The following is a 14,690-nucleotide window of genomic DNA, read 5'->3' on the forward strand; positions in this document are numbered from 1 at the left end:
TTTATTATTTTCAGAGAAGTCTCATGTAACAATTTATAGCTTGGAATACTGAGAAACTGTATTTGGAGTTTGGAATATTGAGTATTAACTGAGTTTGGAATACTGAGTGTTGGAATATTGAGAAAAGAGTTCAATTCTTATTTTTTTTCTATTAATTTATAAGCAATTGAGAAAATTGTTGAGATTACCTCCAGTAAACCTGGAATTAATGATTTGTGTTGTTTGTATGCAGATGTTCTCAGTAATATAGATGGCATTAATGTGACTCATTGGAAAAGCATTTCTGTAAGAGCTTGAGATGAAGAGAACTATATTCTAATTAAGCATTCCTTTAAGTATCAATATCTGTTGTTTTGTATAGAGGTAGAAAGTATTGTTAAGCATTACATTATCCCCAAATTACATTTTTACTGTTAACCTGGATTCATTATGGTTCTGAATTGAATGTAATTGGATTATGTTTGAAGAGAAGTTTTACTGATAACTTTGTAACTGTCTAAATTACTCCTGATGTTTTTTTTTCCTTTTCTGATTAAATGCTCACTGTTTAAATGCTTACTGACAAACCGCAATGTTTTCATTTATTTAATTAGAAAAACCCATTCATTAAGAAGAAATTTTATTCGAATGGTTTATTACAAGGGAGAGGATTTATTATTGTAGTAAGAGAAAGGGAATATTGCAACAGGGCAACTGGCCATAGGGAGGGGACATATGTACACCTATGGCTGATTCATGTTGATATTTGACAGAAAACAGCAAAATTCTGGAAAGCAGTTCTCCTTCAATTAAAAAATAAAGATCTGTAAGCATCTTCTTTACTTTTAAATGATATCAGAAAAAAAAATGATATCAGTAGTTAGAAAAAGCCTAGTTTTAGTATAACTTCTAAAAAGTGAACTAACTGTGATTTTGTTGCACCTCTTCTCATTGGTAATTATTTGGACCAATTTGCCTCTAGGCTAAACAGCAGTTGAATCTACGTACACATATGGCTGATGAAAATAAGAACGAATATGCTGCACAATTACAAAACTTTAATGGAGAACAGCACAAACATTTCTACGTAGTGATTCCTCAGATTTACAAGGTAAAATTTAGAGATATGAAATTAACCTTATTTTAGATCTGAGAAACCTAGTCTTGAAATGTAAAACTTTAAAATGCCAGGCATCAGTCAGAATGTTTCTAGATTCACTAGTCATAAAAATTGGTAATAAGAAATTTATGATTGATTATAGATGTGAAAATAATTTTTTTTACTTTGAAACCACAAATTTTTCACAGATTTCATAGTAGTGTATTAAATAATTCACTAAAACAGTGACATTTTCTAGATAAATTTTCATGCTACATTAAGTATTGTGAGATGGGAGACTTCATTGGAATTTTGTATTATAGTCTGCTTATCTAGTATTTGGATGTAGCCTTTGACACTGTTAACAGGATCATTGGCATTAGTCCAGATGGCAGAAATAAATCTTAAGAAATGCATTTGCTACCCAGGTTTTTGCCTACTTGTCTTCCTAGCTGTTAGATCGTAAATGTAATTCAGGGTTATAAACCCCATCCATCATCATTTAGCAGTTGCCAGACAGTCCTCAGGTAAAGACCCTGGAATTTACATGAAGGTGAAATTATGTTATTGCCTATTCTAGAAAGAAGAGAAATTAGAAAAAAGGGATTTAGTGAAACAGTGTTGAAAGAAGTGGTACCTGGGAGAGCTGAGCTTATGTGAAAAGTGTACACTTTTCAGTCCAGCATGTACACCCATGGCTGATTCATGGCAATGTATGGCAGAAACCACCACAATATTGTAAAGTAATTAGCCTCTAATTAAAATAAATAAATAAAAATTTTAAAAAAGTGTCAGTCCAAATACACCCCCCGCATGCCCCCACCCCCCAGCCAAGCTATTAATAGAACTACAAAGGAAGCATAGTGAGAGGTAGTGGACCAGAGAAGTATCAGATATTGGTGGTTTAATCCAGAGCATCTAGTCAGCCAGTCCTCACTCTCTAGTGCTTTTCTAAACTTAATACCTAAGCCTTCATATTCCGGGGAGACCTTAATTTGTAGATTCACTGCTTTGTTGTGTTTGGGGGCTTGCTCTGTTTGTCTGGACCTTGCTATAGATCAGTCTTGCCACTTTGTGATACTGGGTTCAGTCCTTCTGTGAAAATGCTGGTCTCAAAATAAATTCCCAGGCTTTGGGAAGTAATTAAAGAGGAAAAAATTGTATGAAGGCTATAGGAGTTAGGGGACTTAAGCAGTGTAATTGCTTCCTAAAAAGAAGAAAGGTCATTGTTGTTGACAAATAAGAAGTGTCAAAAATTGCCTTTAAGTTATTTGGCTTCATGTGCCCTGGCATAATTCTTGATAGCAGATGCCAGTGAATTTTTTGAATTGTAGGGATCTCATACATGTACCACTTTGACCTTTTAGCTTCTTGTTTTTCCTCTTGTGTCCCCAACCTTTTGACAGTCACTTTGAGCTGTAGACTGTAGTAGGTTTGGGTGCCTGTTAGTATGTGGTTGACTGTGGATTCTTAGTCCAGCCAGATCTTAGCAAGTGTTCTGAACTAACTTAAGGGTTTAGAAGTCTCACACTTGTGTATGTTATATGCCAGCTGCTTGAAAAAGAAAAAAATCAAAATTTCTGTTTTCAAATGAAACTTTACTGAAGAAAAAGCAGAGGTTGTATGAAGTAGGGAGCTGGTAAGCTGTAGAGAGTCCCTTATAAGGCTTGAAAATCGGTGTCACCTGGTTTTTAGCATATACTAAGCCTTGAATTTTTATTCCTTTGCTATTTCACAGGCCTCAAGTTTTAAGTGCTTTCACTCTGTAGCATTTGTTAAAAGGTACTTCCAACAGTGTAACTGTTAGGGGATATCTTTGTGGGATTTTTGTTGCTGTTTTTGTTTTGGAAGGGAGTTTCTTCAGAATGAAAAGAAAAGTCAATTTTCTTTTTTTAAAAATTCCTAATTATTAGCAACTGCAAGAAATGGATGAACGAAGGACTATTAAACTGAGTGAGTGTTACAGAGGATTTGCAGACTCAGAACGGAAAGTTATTCCTATCATTTCAAAGTGTTTGGAAGGAATGATTCTTGCAGCAAAATCAGTTGACGAAAGAAGAGTAAGTGTTTTATAGTTTGAATAATGTATTTGATTTAAATTAATGAAATGGATTGGGAGGGGGGAAGTAATTGATGGATTATTGATTTTAAGTTATATTCTGTAGAAGTAAGTCTGGCTATACATTAGACTCTTTCAGGCTGTAAGGATCACTTGAAACACTAAAGTTCTAATCACTTAAAAGAGTTCTAATGCTTCTCTTTCTTTTCCCCACTAATTTTTCAGTTCTATTCCAAGAGTATAACTAACCTGTAAACTGTATGTTGCAAACTGTATTATACTATTATTATTTAAACTATTATTCTAGTGAAAATTTAAAGAAGGAAATGGTCAGATCTAGAGTTAAAAGAGTCGCTTGTTGCCAGAAGAGTTGGCATTTGAGTTGCATTCTGAACCATGAGTAGTGTATGAATGATGGCCCATGAGAAAAGGAAGGAGAGCACTGTGAGTAGAAGTAACTGCCCTCGAGAAGCCCTTCTCATGGAGGGTGCAGTCATCAGGGTGTACACACTGAGCCTCAGCCAGCATCCTTGTTTTAGAATCATCATGTCAACCTGTGACCCTCAATCCATTTCATTACCCATTTCTTTTTATCACTCTTTTAAAAAAAAAAAAAATTGTGGAGTATGGTTGATTTACATTGTTGTGCCAGTCTCTGCTGTACAGCAGAATGACTCAGGTATGTACATGTATACACTCCTTTTTATATTCTTGTCCATTTTACTCTATCACAGGGTATATAGTTCCCTGTGCTCTACGTCTGCAGTAGGACCGTGTTTATCCATTCTAGATATAATAGTTTGCATCTACTACAAACTCCCAGACCATCCCTCTCTTTTCCCTTTCTTCTGTTCATTACCTATTTCTTTAATCTGGTTTAGGTTAAAAGAAATTGACTTTCTTTGTATTGTCTTTCTGGCAAAAAGTCTTTAAGATATTTTAATTCTTCTTATCTGTTTCTAAAGATAATTTGAAGTTATTATTCCATCAAAAGAAAAAAGAAGCCCTGTTCTTCTTGAAGAAATAAATTTAATTATCTTATTATATCTTGAGTAAGGTCTAGAAAAGGTCTCGTACCCGGTTATTTTTCAGTAAATATTGATTTAATGACTCAGAAACTGAGGATGTGAGAAAAGAGAAAGAGAAGGGAACCAATGTTTGGGGAGTGCAAAATAGGTACTACATATTTTAGTCTTCACAGCAGGTTGGTTTTGTATGAGTGAGGATCTTTCCTGTAACAGAATTCTGACTTTAAAAAAGAAAAGATTTGGGGGTTCTTTAATTGCTAATTCAGAGTTACATCTTGGTGTGATGGATCCAAGATTAGAAATATAGTTAGGTCCCTCCTCCTCTCAACCTGTTCTTACCCTTTAGCAAATGATTGGTGTGGGTGGCATTAGTGACAAAAAAAAAAGTAAGGTATAACTTAAGGATGACTTTTGACTTCAGTGATAGGCAAAGTGCACTATCAGCAGAAATAAGGAATAAAATAGGAGAGGTTGGTTGGAGTGTGGGAGGAGTTTGTAAAGAATTCTGTTTGAAACTAATGAGTTTAAAGTGTCAGTAAAACATTCACGTAGAGGTATATATATGTCCAAAACTAGCATGTAATACTTACATGAGCTTTACAGTTTTGGGTAAATGGTGCTAAGCTTTACAATTTCAGAGTTACTTTTTGCCCTCTACTGTTTGTGAGATCTTCATTGCTCTGTTAATATTTTCAAGTATGTCTTTAATACATTTTATTTATCCTTTCCCCTGTTGGGTAAATGGAAGGCTTTCTGCTTGTCTCCTACCCTCTTTTACAGTTAGATACCCTTTCCTCTGTTCTATAAAACAGAAAAACTTTTTCCTTTAAAACTTGGAATTTCTACTTGAGAGTAACCTCTTCCTATATTCTTTTTTGTCAGTTAGATGTTAAGTATCAGCTAACTACTCAAGATGAAATTCAGTGGGTTAAAGCTATGGAGTGAAAACATCCATGACTATTACAAATTAATAAAGTGGTCATTTGTTTGTGAATTATTTTTTTATAGGAATTAAAATATTTAGGGGTTATTTCATATTTACAGGAAGTAATTATTCATTTTGAACCTTTAATAAGTATTGTAGAATTATTTCTTTAAAGTTTTATTTGTTGTTTTCTGACACAGATTGAAGATTTTGAAAGCTAATATGGTACTGTTCTTATGTGTAGGACTCTCAGATGGTAGTGGACTCCTTTAAGTCCGGATTTGAACCTCCCGGAGACTTTCCATTTGAAGATTATAGTCAGCATATTTATAGAACCATTTCTGATGGGACTATCAGTGCATCCAAACAGGAAAGTGGAAAGGTGGATGCCAAAACCACAGTAGGAAAGGCCAAGGGCAAGTTGTGGCTCTTTGGAAAGAAGCCAAAGGTAAAAGTCATTAAAATTTTCTGTGCTGATGATTTTGTTCTAGTTTGTCATTTAAAATAATGTAGGTATTGGATGGATAATGGTTTACTACTAATAGAGAATAAATATTTTTATTTGAATGATTCAATTAACTTTTCACTTAGTAGAAACATAGAATTTTGTACCTTAATAATAAAAATTATTTCTGAATTTAACATTTAATAATGAGTAAAAATATTAAATAAGTTAGTATCTCTTAAATGATATACTTTTGAAATTTCATTTGTATGTAGTTTCAGTTCAAATTTTTTAGGAGTCATAATGTGACTGTGAGATCACTGAAATTGCAGTTCTCAATTGGAATGATTGATCACAGCAAAAATAAATGTCAAATTAGGTCTTACAGATCATACTAACAGTTATTTTTATCATCCATGTGAATATTTTTTATCATCCATGTGAATATTTAATGGGAAGGGGCTCAATGCGTGTAATTATTTGAAGTTTTTAAAAATCTCTAGTTTATTAAGAGAGTCTCTCTCTTAACTTCTTGTCTAAACCCATCTTTTGATGTGCTGTTTATTTTAGATAAATTTAGCTCAGCCAGTGAGCAAATGGAATAAATGAGTATTTAATCTTCTTATCAATTTAATGGCTATAAAGTGTCATATCAGTAGGAGAATAGATAATCTGATGTTCTGTATTTGTTAAAGTATACTTGATTATTTTAATTCATTTTTCTGCTCTTGACATATGAATTTAGATAACATTTAACTCATTATAATATACCTATAAATATTTTTAAAAGCACAGTTATAATTAACTCAAGCTTTATTTATGCTTTTCATAACATTGTTCCATCGAGAAGTTGAGAGGTGAGACTTTTTTAAGTCAGATCAGAGTAGCTAGGAAAACTTAGATACACAAGGAATACTGAAAATTTTTTTTAAAAAAGAGGTGTTTTTTAAAAAACCAGGGATGAAATAGAAACAGAGAGGAAAGCCACAAATGTAATAAATCTTTTTTGCTTGTTTATGATAATAGTTACAGTTTTAATACTTTATTTTAATAGACATTGCCTGTTTAGATAACTGTTAACTATAGCTTCTGCCGTTATCTCTGACAAGTATAGGTTAAGTGTGACTAACTAGGTGGTTTTAATAATCTAGATATCAGAAGATATTTTTTTATCTAGGTCATATTGCTCTCTCTAACCTTATAATTTGTATACTCTATATTTTCGGTCTGTTAGCTTGTAAAACCGTGATCAAATGAAATGGTACATTTTTAAAAGTACATTTGACTTTAAAATGACAGTTTTGGCAAAACTGTGTTAAGTTTCTTATAATATTTTTACAGAAAACTATCTGAGATATATTTTGTAAAAAGTATGTTGCCAAAAATAGAATTTTCATTTAGGAAAAAAAGCTATGCACATTTGGCTTATTGATTCCTTTCTTTATTTCCATATTAGCCACAATCCCCACCCTTAACCCCTACTAGTTTATTCACATCCAGTACTCCTAATGGGTCCCAGTTTCTCACATTCTCCATTGAGCCCGTGCATTATTGTATGAATGAAATAAAAACAGGGAAGCCCAGAATTCCTTCTTTCAGAAGTCTCAAAAGAGGGGTAAGTTTAATAATGGGTTAAAATGCATGATGGCCTATTGTGTGTGTAGTGTGGCTTTTAATACTCTCCACCCTCATTATAAGGCTCTCTCCTGTAAATATATAGTTTAAAACACCACAGAATTAAGTATAGCTGCCCTCAAGTTAAAAACAACTCCTCTTTATAACATTTGAAATGCTCAACCATAAAAGAATGGTATTATAAAGAGGGTGCTGGGTACAATCATATTAGCTATTTTTCTTTTTTTTTTGTTTATGTGAAGTCATATGTCCACCATTGTCTTGTAATGTATTTACATTTTTAAGACTTTCAGTAATTTGTCACTGAAATTATTCATGTAATAATCTGTCACTAATGATGACTTCTGTGAATTTTATAAAGTATTATTTTGTTGGCAAAAAAAAATAAAGTTCTATTTTAATTTTAATTGCCCTACTATCAGAAACATAAAACACAATTGCCAATAGTTAAAAAAATCAAAGACAGGCATGTTAAATAATCAAGATTGTAGATCAAATTAAAATAATATATTGCAAAGTATATTGTATAAGTTACAAAGCCTATAAAAATACTAGATTTTATTGAGTAATGGATGGATACATGGAATTTGTTTTCTTAAACTAAAAAAAAAAAAAAAAAGTATTTTTCACCAAATTTTTCATTTTTTTCCCCATAAGCTAGCCTTTTTTATTTGCTTATAACTAAAGATTCCCTTGGAGAAGGAAATGGCAACCCACTCCAATATTCTTGCCTAGAAAATCCCATGGATGGAGGAGCCTGGTGGAATACAGTCCATGGAGTTGCAAAGAGTCAGACATGACTGAAAGACTTAACACAAAGATACTCCGCAAATGAAAAATTTTAGGATAGTGAAAAACAAATACTAAACTGTTTCTTAGCCACAACTGTTAAATACTACTGATAAATTAGTGTTAATTCATTATGTTAGACTGATTTCTGTTGTTTAAGATCTGATTTGAAGGGCATGGTTGTAATATTCATAGCTCGTAATTTAGATACATTTAGGAGATTTGGGGCTTCCCTTGTAGCTCAGTTGGTAAAGAATCTGCCTGCAGTGCAGGAGACCCGGGTTCGATCCCTGGGTTGGGAAGATCCCCTGGAGAAGGAAATGGCAACCCACTCCAGTATCCTTGCCTGGAAAATCTCATGGACAGAGGGGCCTGGAGGGCTGCAGTCCATGGGGTCACAAAGAGTCGGGCATGACTGAGCAACTAACATAGGAGATTTGTATGAGCATTTGTTTAGACATATAAAAATCTTGGGTGTAATAACCCACAGATGAGAACTCAAGAGTTTGTTAGTGTCATAAGAAGTCTAGTTGTTAACAGCATTGCACTCACTCTTGGACTGACTCTTTCTTTCAGTCCCTCTTCTCCTTTCCCTCTCCCTGCTGCTACTCCCTTCCTCCCCTTTCTTTTTCTTTCTCTGCCTAGCTTGTATGCTTCTCACTCTTCGGTAGCCCTTTCTATCTTTAAATTGCTTTAGTTGGGTTTCTCTTTTGGTCACATGTAGAACAAGATACATATCTCATAGGGCAATATTATATTATTATTTACTTTTCTATTAAAACAGTATGACAAGCTAATTGGTGTTAACAAGGCAACAGAAATGTCCCGGTGTATTACATTCTTTTTGGGACTTCCTTTTTTTCCTGTAATGACCTGAACTTCTTTGCATTACCTTTACTAACTGTGTGTGAATGTTATTATAGGTTAATTCATGACATTCTGAAAAGTCCCTGTAAATGAGTCTGTGTTACGCTTATAGGCACTACAGGTGCCTGTAATCAGTTTTAAAAGCTCTTTTCACTTGTTTAAAAGACTTTAAGAAGTCATACTTGGGATTTTTGTTGCCTGAATTATGAGAGTAGAATTAATTCCCATCTTTCTTCTTTGTGATGACTTAGACTTCACTAAATATTATGCTCTTGCAGAAATCAATGGTAATCAAAAATTGCAATTACTACGTGTAATTTCTATGAGCCATATTTTTGGAATCTCTCAGGTATCCTGCATATTGAGTCTACCAGGGCTAGTTACAGTACCCTGCACAGCATAGTCTTAGGGATATGAAGGACATACAATTCTGTGAAAAAAAGTTTAGTTATTTAGAACTGTGAGCCCTGGAGAAAGAAGCTTAAATAAGTGACATCTTTATTGTTACTGAATAAATTCACGGGTAAAGTTTTATAACTGTCGAACTTAAAAGTGTCTGTATGGTCATTATTTATTATATTTCCACATATTGCTTCAGCTTTAAATACTAGGACATTTGTTGGGGTAGGGAGGCTAATTCCAGTAGGCCAAAATGGTTGCACTTATTATTAGTTATCATGCCAAAGAAAAAAGCAGTATGCAAGATAGACAATATGATAGACAAACCAGCTGCAGACTGGGATAGAGCAAGAAGTAAAGTTCATTACCCTGGCATTGAGAAGTTTCTTTCTGCTTTGATTGATATTTGGTAGTTTAATTGACACTATTTCAAAATTATGTTCTCTTTCCACTTAAGAATTTTCTCAATATAGAAAAGGAAGATATGCTTTAACAAACCATTTGTGTGTTTTTACGTGAATTTACATGTGAGTCCATAAAACTGAAAAAGTTTTATGGTTTATTAAAGCTGATGAGTTGTACCATTCAAATCAGAAACTCTTGTTTTGAGCTATATTTGTTTCATCATTTTTCGTAAATATCTGCTTTTGGATTTTATAAAAATTTATAATTTCTTTCATTCTTAAGAAAACCTGCAGTTTCCATTATCTTTAAGGACATGAGAAATGTTATATTGGACCAGTGCTTTTTAGTTTGATGATGGTACTGGTAGACTTTTTCTGAGGGATGAGGGTCTATAATTTCCTTCTGTAACATCAAGATCTAACCTTAAATAGATATTTAGTGCACACTCAAAAGCTATTTAATACGGAAATGAATAATTTTTATTCTAACTACTTCATTGGTACTTACTGGGTGCTCCTTTTTTTTTAGTATATATATATATTTATCTAGCAGTAGTGAGTCCATCTAGCAAGTCCATGTTTACTGTCTAAATTATTCATGATCTTATAGGCTTATAGAGTCATTTTTGTAAGCATTTATTATCTAGAATACTGTTCTCAGGATTTTCCTACCTTAAAGTTAAATACACATAATAATTTGAATTGCCTAACTGATTGCCTTTTTAGCTCCCTTATGTATTTATTAAGATATAGGAGGTATGTGAACTTTTCAGTATAGTATTTCTCTTTTGAACATGAATTGCTTTAAAAAAGACAAAATATATTTCTAATATTTACGAAGAACTTGAGTTTTTATATCCCCAAATCTAATGAACTGTGATTTTATTGTCTAATTAATAGTAAAACTAAGTTAGCTAAAAACTGAAACATTTAATATTTTAGTTTTAACTGTATTACTCTTTTCTCTAAATTGTATTAATAAAGAAACTGGAAAAATAAGCTGCTTGAGATTATCATAAAAGAAATTCAAATAATTTACCTATTTTGTTTCTTATTGATATGATTTTGTTTTAATAATATTTATAGAAGACCATAAATATCATTTAAAAATTTAAAACTCTAATCTTCTTAACAGGAATTTTGTCATAGCAAAATAAGTTGTGGTTTTTGTTCCCTGAAACTACTGACAGTCTAAAGAATGTTAAGCTTAATTTGGAAAGATAATGGATAGCATATGTCATCTTTTCTTATCATTGTAACCATTAATATATATGGCCAGTTCATCAGCGATAAGGGGTAGATATTTTTCTCAGCTATTTATTAAAATCTGTATTTTTATGTGAAATTCTACCTGATGTCCTCCATATTCTCTAAAACACCTTGGCTTAGTAAACAGGGAAAAACAGAAATTTTAGAAACCACTAAACAAATGCAATGAATGTGAAGATAAACTTTGTAAGTTCTCCTGGGTATTATGAGTCACAGTGTGTGTGAGTATGTGGGTGTGCACACACACGTATGCATGTGTACATGTGTGTTTAGTTGGGATGCTTGACAGATGCAATGCCGGTTGCAGAACCCTGGGAACCCACAGAACATGGATGATACATACATAAGCATTATATATATATTTACACATTCATAATATGAGAGGACTCTGCTCTGTCAGATTTTCAGAAAGAATAAATTTTAACCAGTTCTCTAAAAATCTAAGGTATATTTTTAGTGTTGCTTTTTGAGTGTATGGATTTCAGAATGAAAACTGAAAAAGAGAAGCTATATCTTCAAAGCAAAACTCAACCCATGTATTGTATCTGTTAGCAAATATGTATGGGAAACATGAATCTAGGTGGCTCATTATTATTTTGATAATAGTGTGTTTTTTTAATGTGTCTGTACATTAAAAATAGCATCTTAAAATTAAAGTAGATACGTTACCCTTACCTGCCCTGACATATTCAAGTTCAAAACAATATTTTGAATTATAAAAATTCAGATAATGATGTTTAATGCATTGGGAAGAGTATTCCATTCTTTAATACTACATATAATATTTCTTTAAAATGGCTAATATTAGATCTTTATGTTCAACTTTTTGAGCATTAGGATTTTGAGAATGAAGAGCTGTATATGTGAAATCCACTTATGTAAAAGTTCTCTTTTAAAGAAGAAAATATATGATTGCTGATAAAATCATTACTATTTACTTTTGAGTTTTAGTTGCACTTAGAAAATATCTGCCCATTATCATCAGTGTATATATATATTTTTTTTTTGCAAGTAATTTACTTTCCCCAAAATGTGGTTACAGTTGTTTTTCTGGCATAATTGTTTGGATTGTGAAGTGTACATGATTTACTTTAATATCGTAAAAAAAAAAAGTATAAGTTATTGCATCTTCTGTATTACGGTTTCATGTGAATAATATACCATTTCTTTCTGTTTTCCATTGAACTATTCAGTGGTCGGTGAAGATGGTAAGCCTTATGTGCTGATCTGTATACTGTGCCAGTATTAAATAATCACAAAACATTGTTTTGTTTAATTTAAAGCAAAGTGGTAAGGTACATCCCCATGTTACCTTGTGTGTCTTTTCTTTCTATAATCCATAGTCCAACACATGCCAGTACCTCTGATGTCATAAAATTTAATAATAATGTGGTTAACTGTAACTCATTAAGCTCTTAAATGTTATTGGGTGGAGTCTTTTCATGTTACAGAGAATAAAATTAAACATCATTTTAAAAGTTACGTGGTAGAACAACAGTTAAGTTTTTACAAAAGGAAAATTAAAAATGATTTTTCTTAACTCTGTAAAAAGAAAGATCATGTAAGTTTAATATGTAGTTTATCACAGAAATCATTAGATTTTCCAAAAAGTAAGAAAGAAAGATTTCCTGCTAGTTTCATTAGTCAGTGCTTTCTTTTGTCTACTACTTGAATGGGGATAGAAGTACAGATAACCTAAATATCGTGTGTGTGTGTGTGCGTGCGTGTATGCGTGCATGTGTAGTATTCCTTTATACATATGTTTCAAACAAATTAATGAAATTGCATTGTGAAGACCTAACATAAAAATTATTGGGTGTTTACATAGTTTCTCATTTTTGGAAAACAAACCAGTCTTTTTCAGACTCTTGCAGTTTGAATTACCATGTAGTAGAAGAGGTTTTTTAATGTCTCAGAGTCTTCTTTACAGCCATAGGAAATAGAGTGAGTTTAGTTCTCATATTCTATAAAGAAATATGTTATAATGTCAAAATGGGATATTAGAGATTCAAGTCCCTACCTATTGTTAATAAATTTGAGAACAGTTTCATTACAGATAGTGAAAAGAAATCTGGAAGATTTACTTCTAAAGTAATTGTGAATTTATTACAATACTGCCAGCAAAACCATATTGAAATACAATTTTTCATTTCATTATATTTTTATCTTTGGCACACTATAATAGTTTTCAAACTATTGTACCTCAAATTAGATTAAATTTGACAACTTACATTTGTAGTTGACCCCTAAATTTAAAGGTACTTTGTAGGAAAATTTGCCATTTGTTTATTTACATCAGGTTTTTTTGTGATTGACAGATTTTTATTTCTGGGGACTGGTAGATTAAAAAGCAGAAGTCACTTGGGAAAGATGTCCCTTTTTTTCAAGGCAGGCTTATTGAATATCTGTAATGTTCAGGTCATTTGCAGAAAATTTTGTTATGAATTAAATGTTATATTTGATCATGTACTACCTGAAAAGCGAGTTTTATTTTTTAAAAGTAAGAGAAACACAGATGATGAAATAAAGCATATGTTATAGGCATAAATGGCTCAAAGAGCAAAGATGCATTTGTTGTGGGAGCTTATTCCAGCAATACTTAAAAAATTGAACTTATATGTTCTTAATATTCCCATTTTTAAAATAAAAATGAAGAATAATAGTTGTCATCAATTTTTGAGTATGTAAAATCTTACATAAAGATGGGCTCATATTAAATAAAATCAGTACTTGCTAACATTGGATATAGTTGTGTCATCTCTAAGAAGATAACTATGGTAACAATGACATGATTAACATTTAAGAGGAGAAAGACATCATTTGAATCAGAAGTTACATCTAAGTATTAGAATGTTTTCTTAAATGATATAGTTTTCTTGAATATAAAAACATTAAAAATTTTCAGACATTGAGGATCCTTCCTAAATAAGGATTTTGTCTTTGGATTTTATCTCTATTTCAAGAACTGAGGTATGGTTGTACAGAAGGATAATTGAAAATAAGTCCCTTATTGGAATATAATTTTGACTTACATTTCACACAGTGGATAGTTCTACCTTTTATTTTTTAATGATCAAGTATGTTTTGGTCCTAATGAATGGTTTAATAAATGTAATCACTCAAAGACTGTAATATTAAAATATTTTTCATTAGTTTACCTTTATGAGGTAAGTTGCTTAATTGACTCAATTATATAAACTTTTAATATTTTCAGTCTGAACATTTGCAGTATCCTTACTGTCATGGCAATAGATTTGATTTGGGAAAGTGGTATAATATGTTATATATAAAATATTTTGTATAGGTGAGAAATGTTATGTGTTTCCATTTCGTTGTTGTTGCTGTAAGAAGGTTCATCTGTATTTATTTTAACTCTGCCAAGACCTGAATATAATGTTATACTGGTAATAACCAGTTATCTGTATCTGGTGATATTTTTACCTGTTCTATTTCATGATTTTATAAAGTGACTGGAATCTGAACTCTTTCTTCAGTATGATTATTTTAATTAACATACATGTACATACATTTGTAGATATCTTTTTCTTAAAAGGAGTCACTGGGCTAATTTGAAATTAAAATTGATATATATTCTTCCTTTATAATAGGTATATTTTAGAAATAAAATTTCATGAAAATATTTTTTATAATGATTTAGATTCTCTTTTCAGGGCCCAGCACTAGAAGATTTCAGTCATCTGCCACCAGAACAGAGACGTAAAAAACTACAGCAGCGCATTGATGAACTTAACAGAGAACTACAGAAAGAATCAGATCAAAAGTATTTTCCCA

The 14,690-nt window shown here is 31.9% G+C and overlaps 1 protein-coding gene across 4 annotated transcripts in view; it reads left to right on the top strand.

The window, feature by feature from the left end:
- The window catches only part of FNBP1L (formin binding protein 1 like), a 110,039-nt gene that overhangs the window by 81,837 nt on the left and 13,512 nt on the right, over positions 1-14,690 (top strand). For 3 of the 4 annotated variants that reach the window (XM_018045775.1, XM_018045776.1, XM_018045777.1), the window contains exons 7-10: positions 962-1,090; positions 2,992-3,138; positions 5,335-5,538; positions 14,570-14,679. In XM_018045775.1, the coding sequence (XP_017901264.1) occupies positions 962-1,090; positions 2,992-3,138; positions 5,335-5,538; positions 14,570-14,679 (590 nt within the window). Of the gene's footprint in view, positions 1-961; positions 1,091-2,991; positions 3,139-5,334; positions 5,539-6,991; positions 7,151-12,091; positions 12,107-14,569; positions 14,680-14,690 lie in introns of all 4 variants that reach the window. The other variant, XM_018045778.1, reaches the window with a different exon arrangement.

This window comes from Capra hircus, chromosome 3, assembly GCF_001704415.2.
Source record: "Capra hircus breed San Clemente chromosome 3, ASM170441v1, whole genome shotgun sequence".
Classification (NCBI taxonomy): domain Eukaryota; kingdom Metazoa; phylum Chordata; class Mammalia; order Artiodactyla; family Bovidae; genus Capra; species Capra hircus.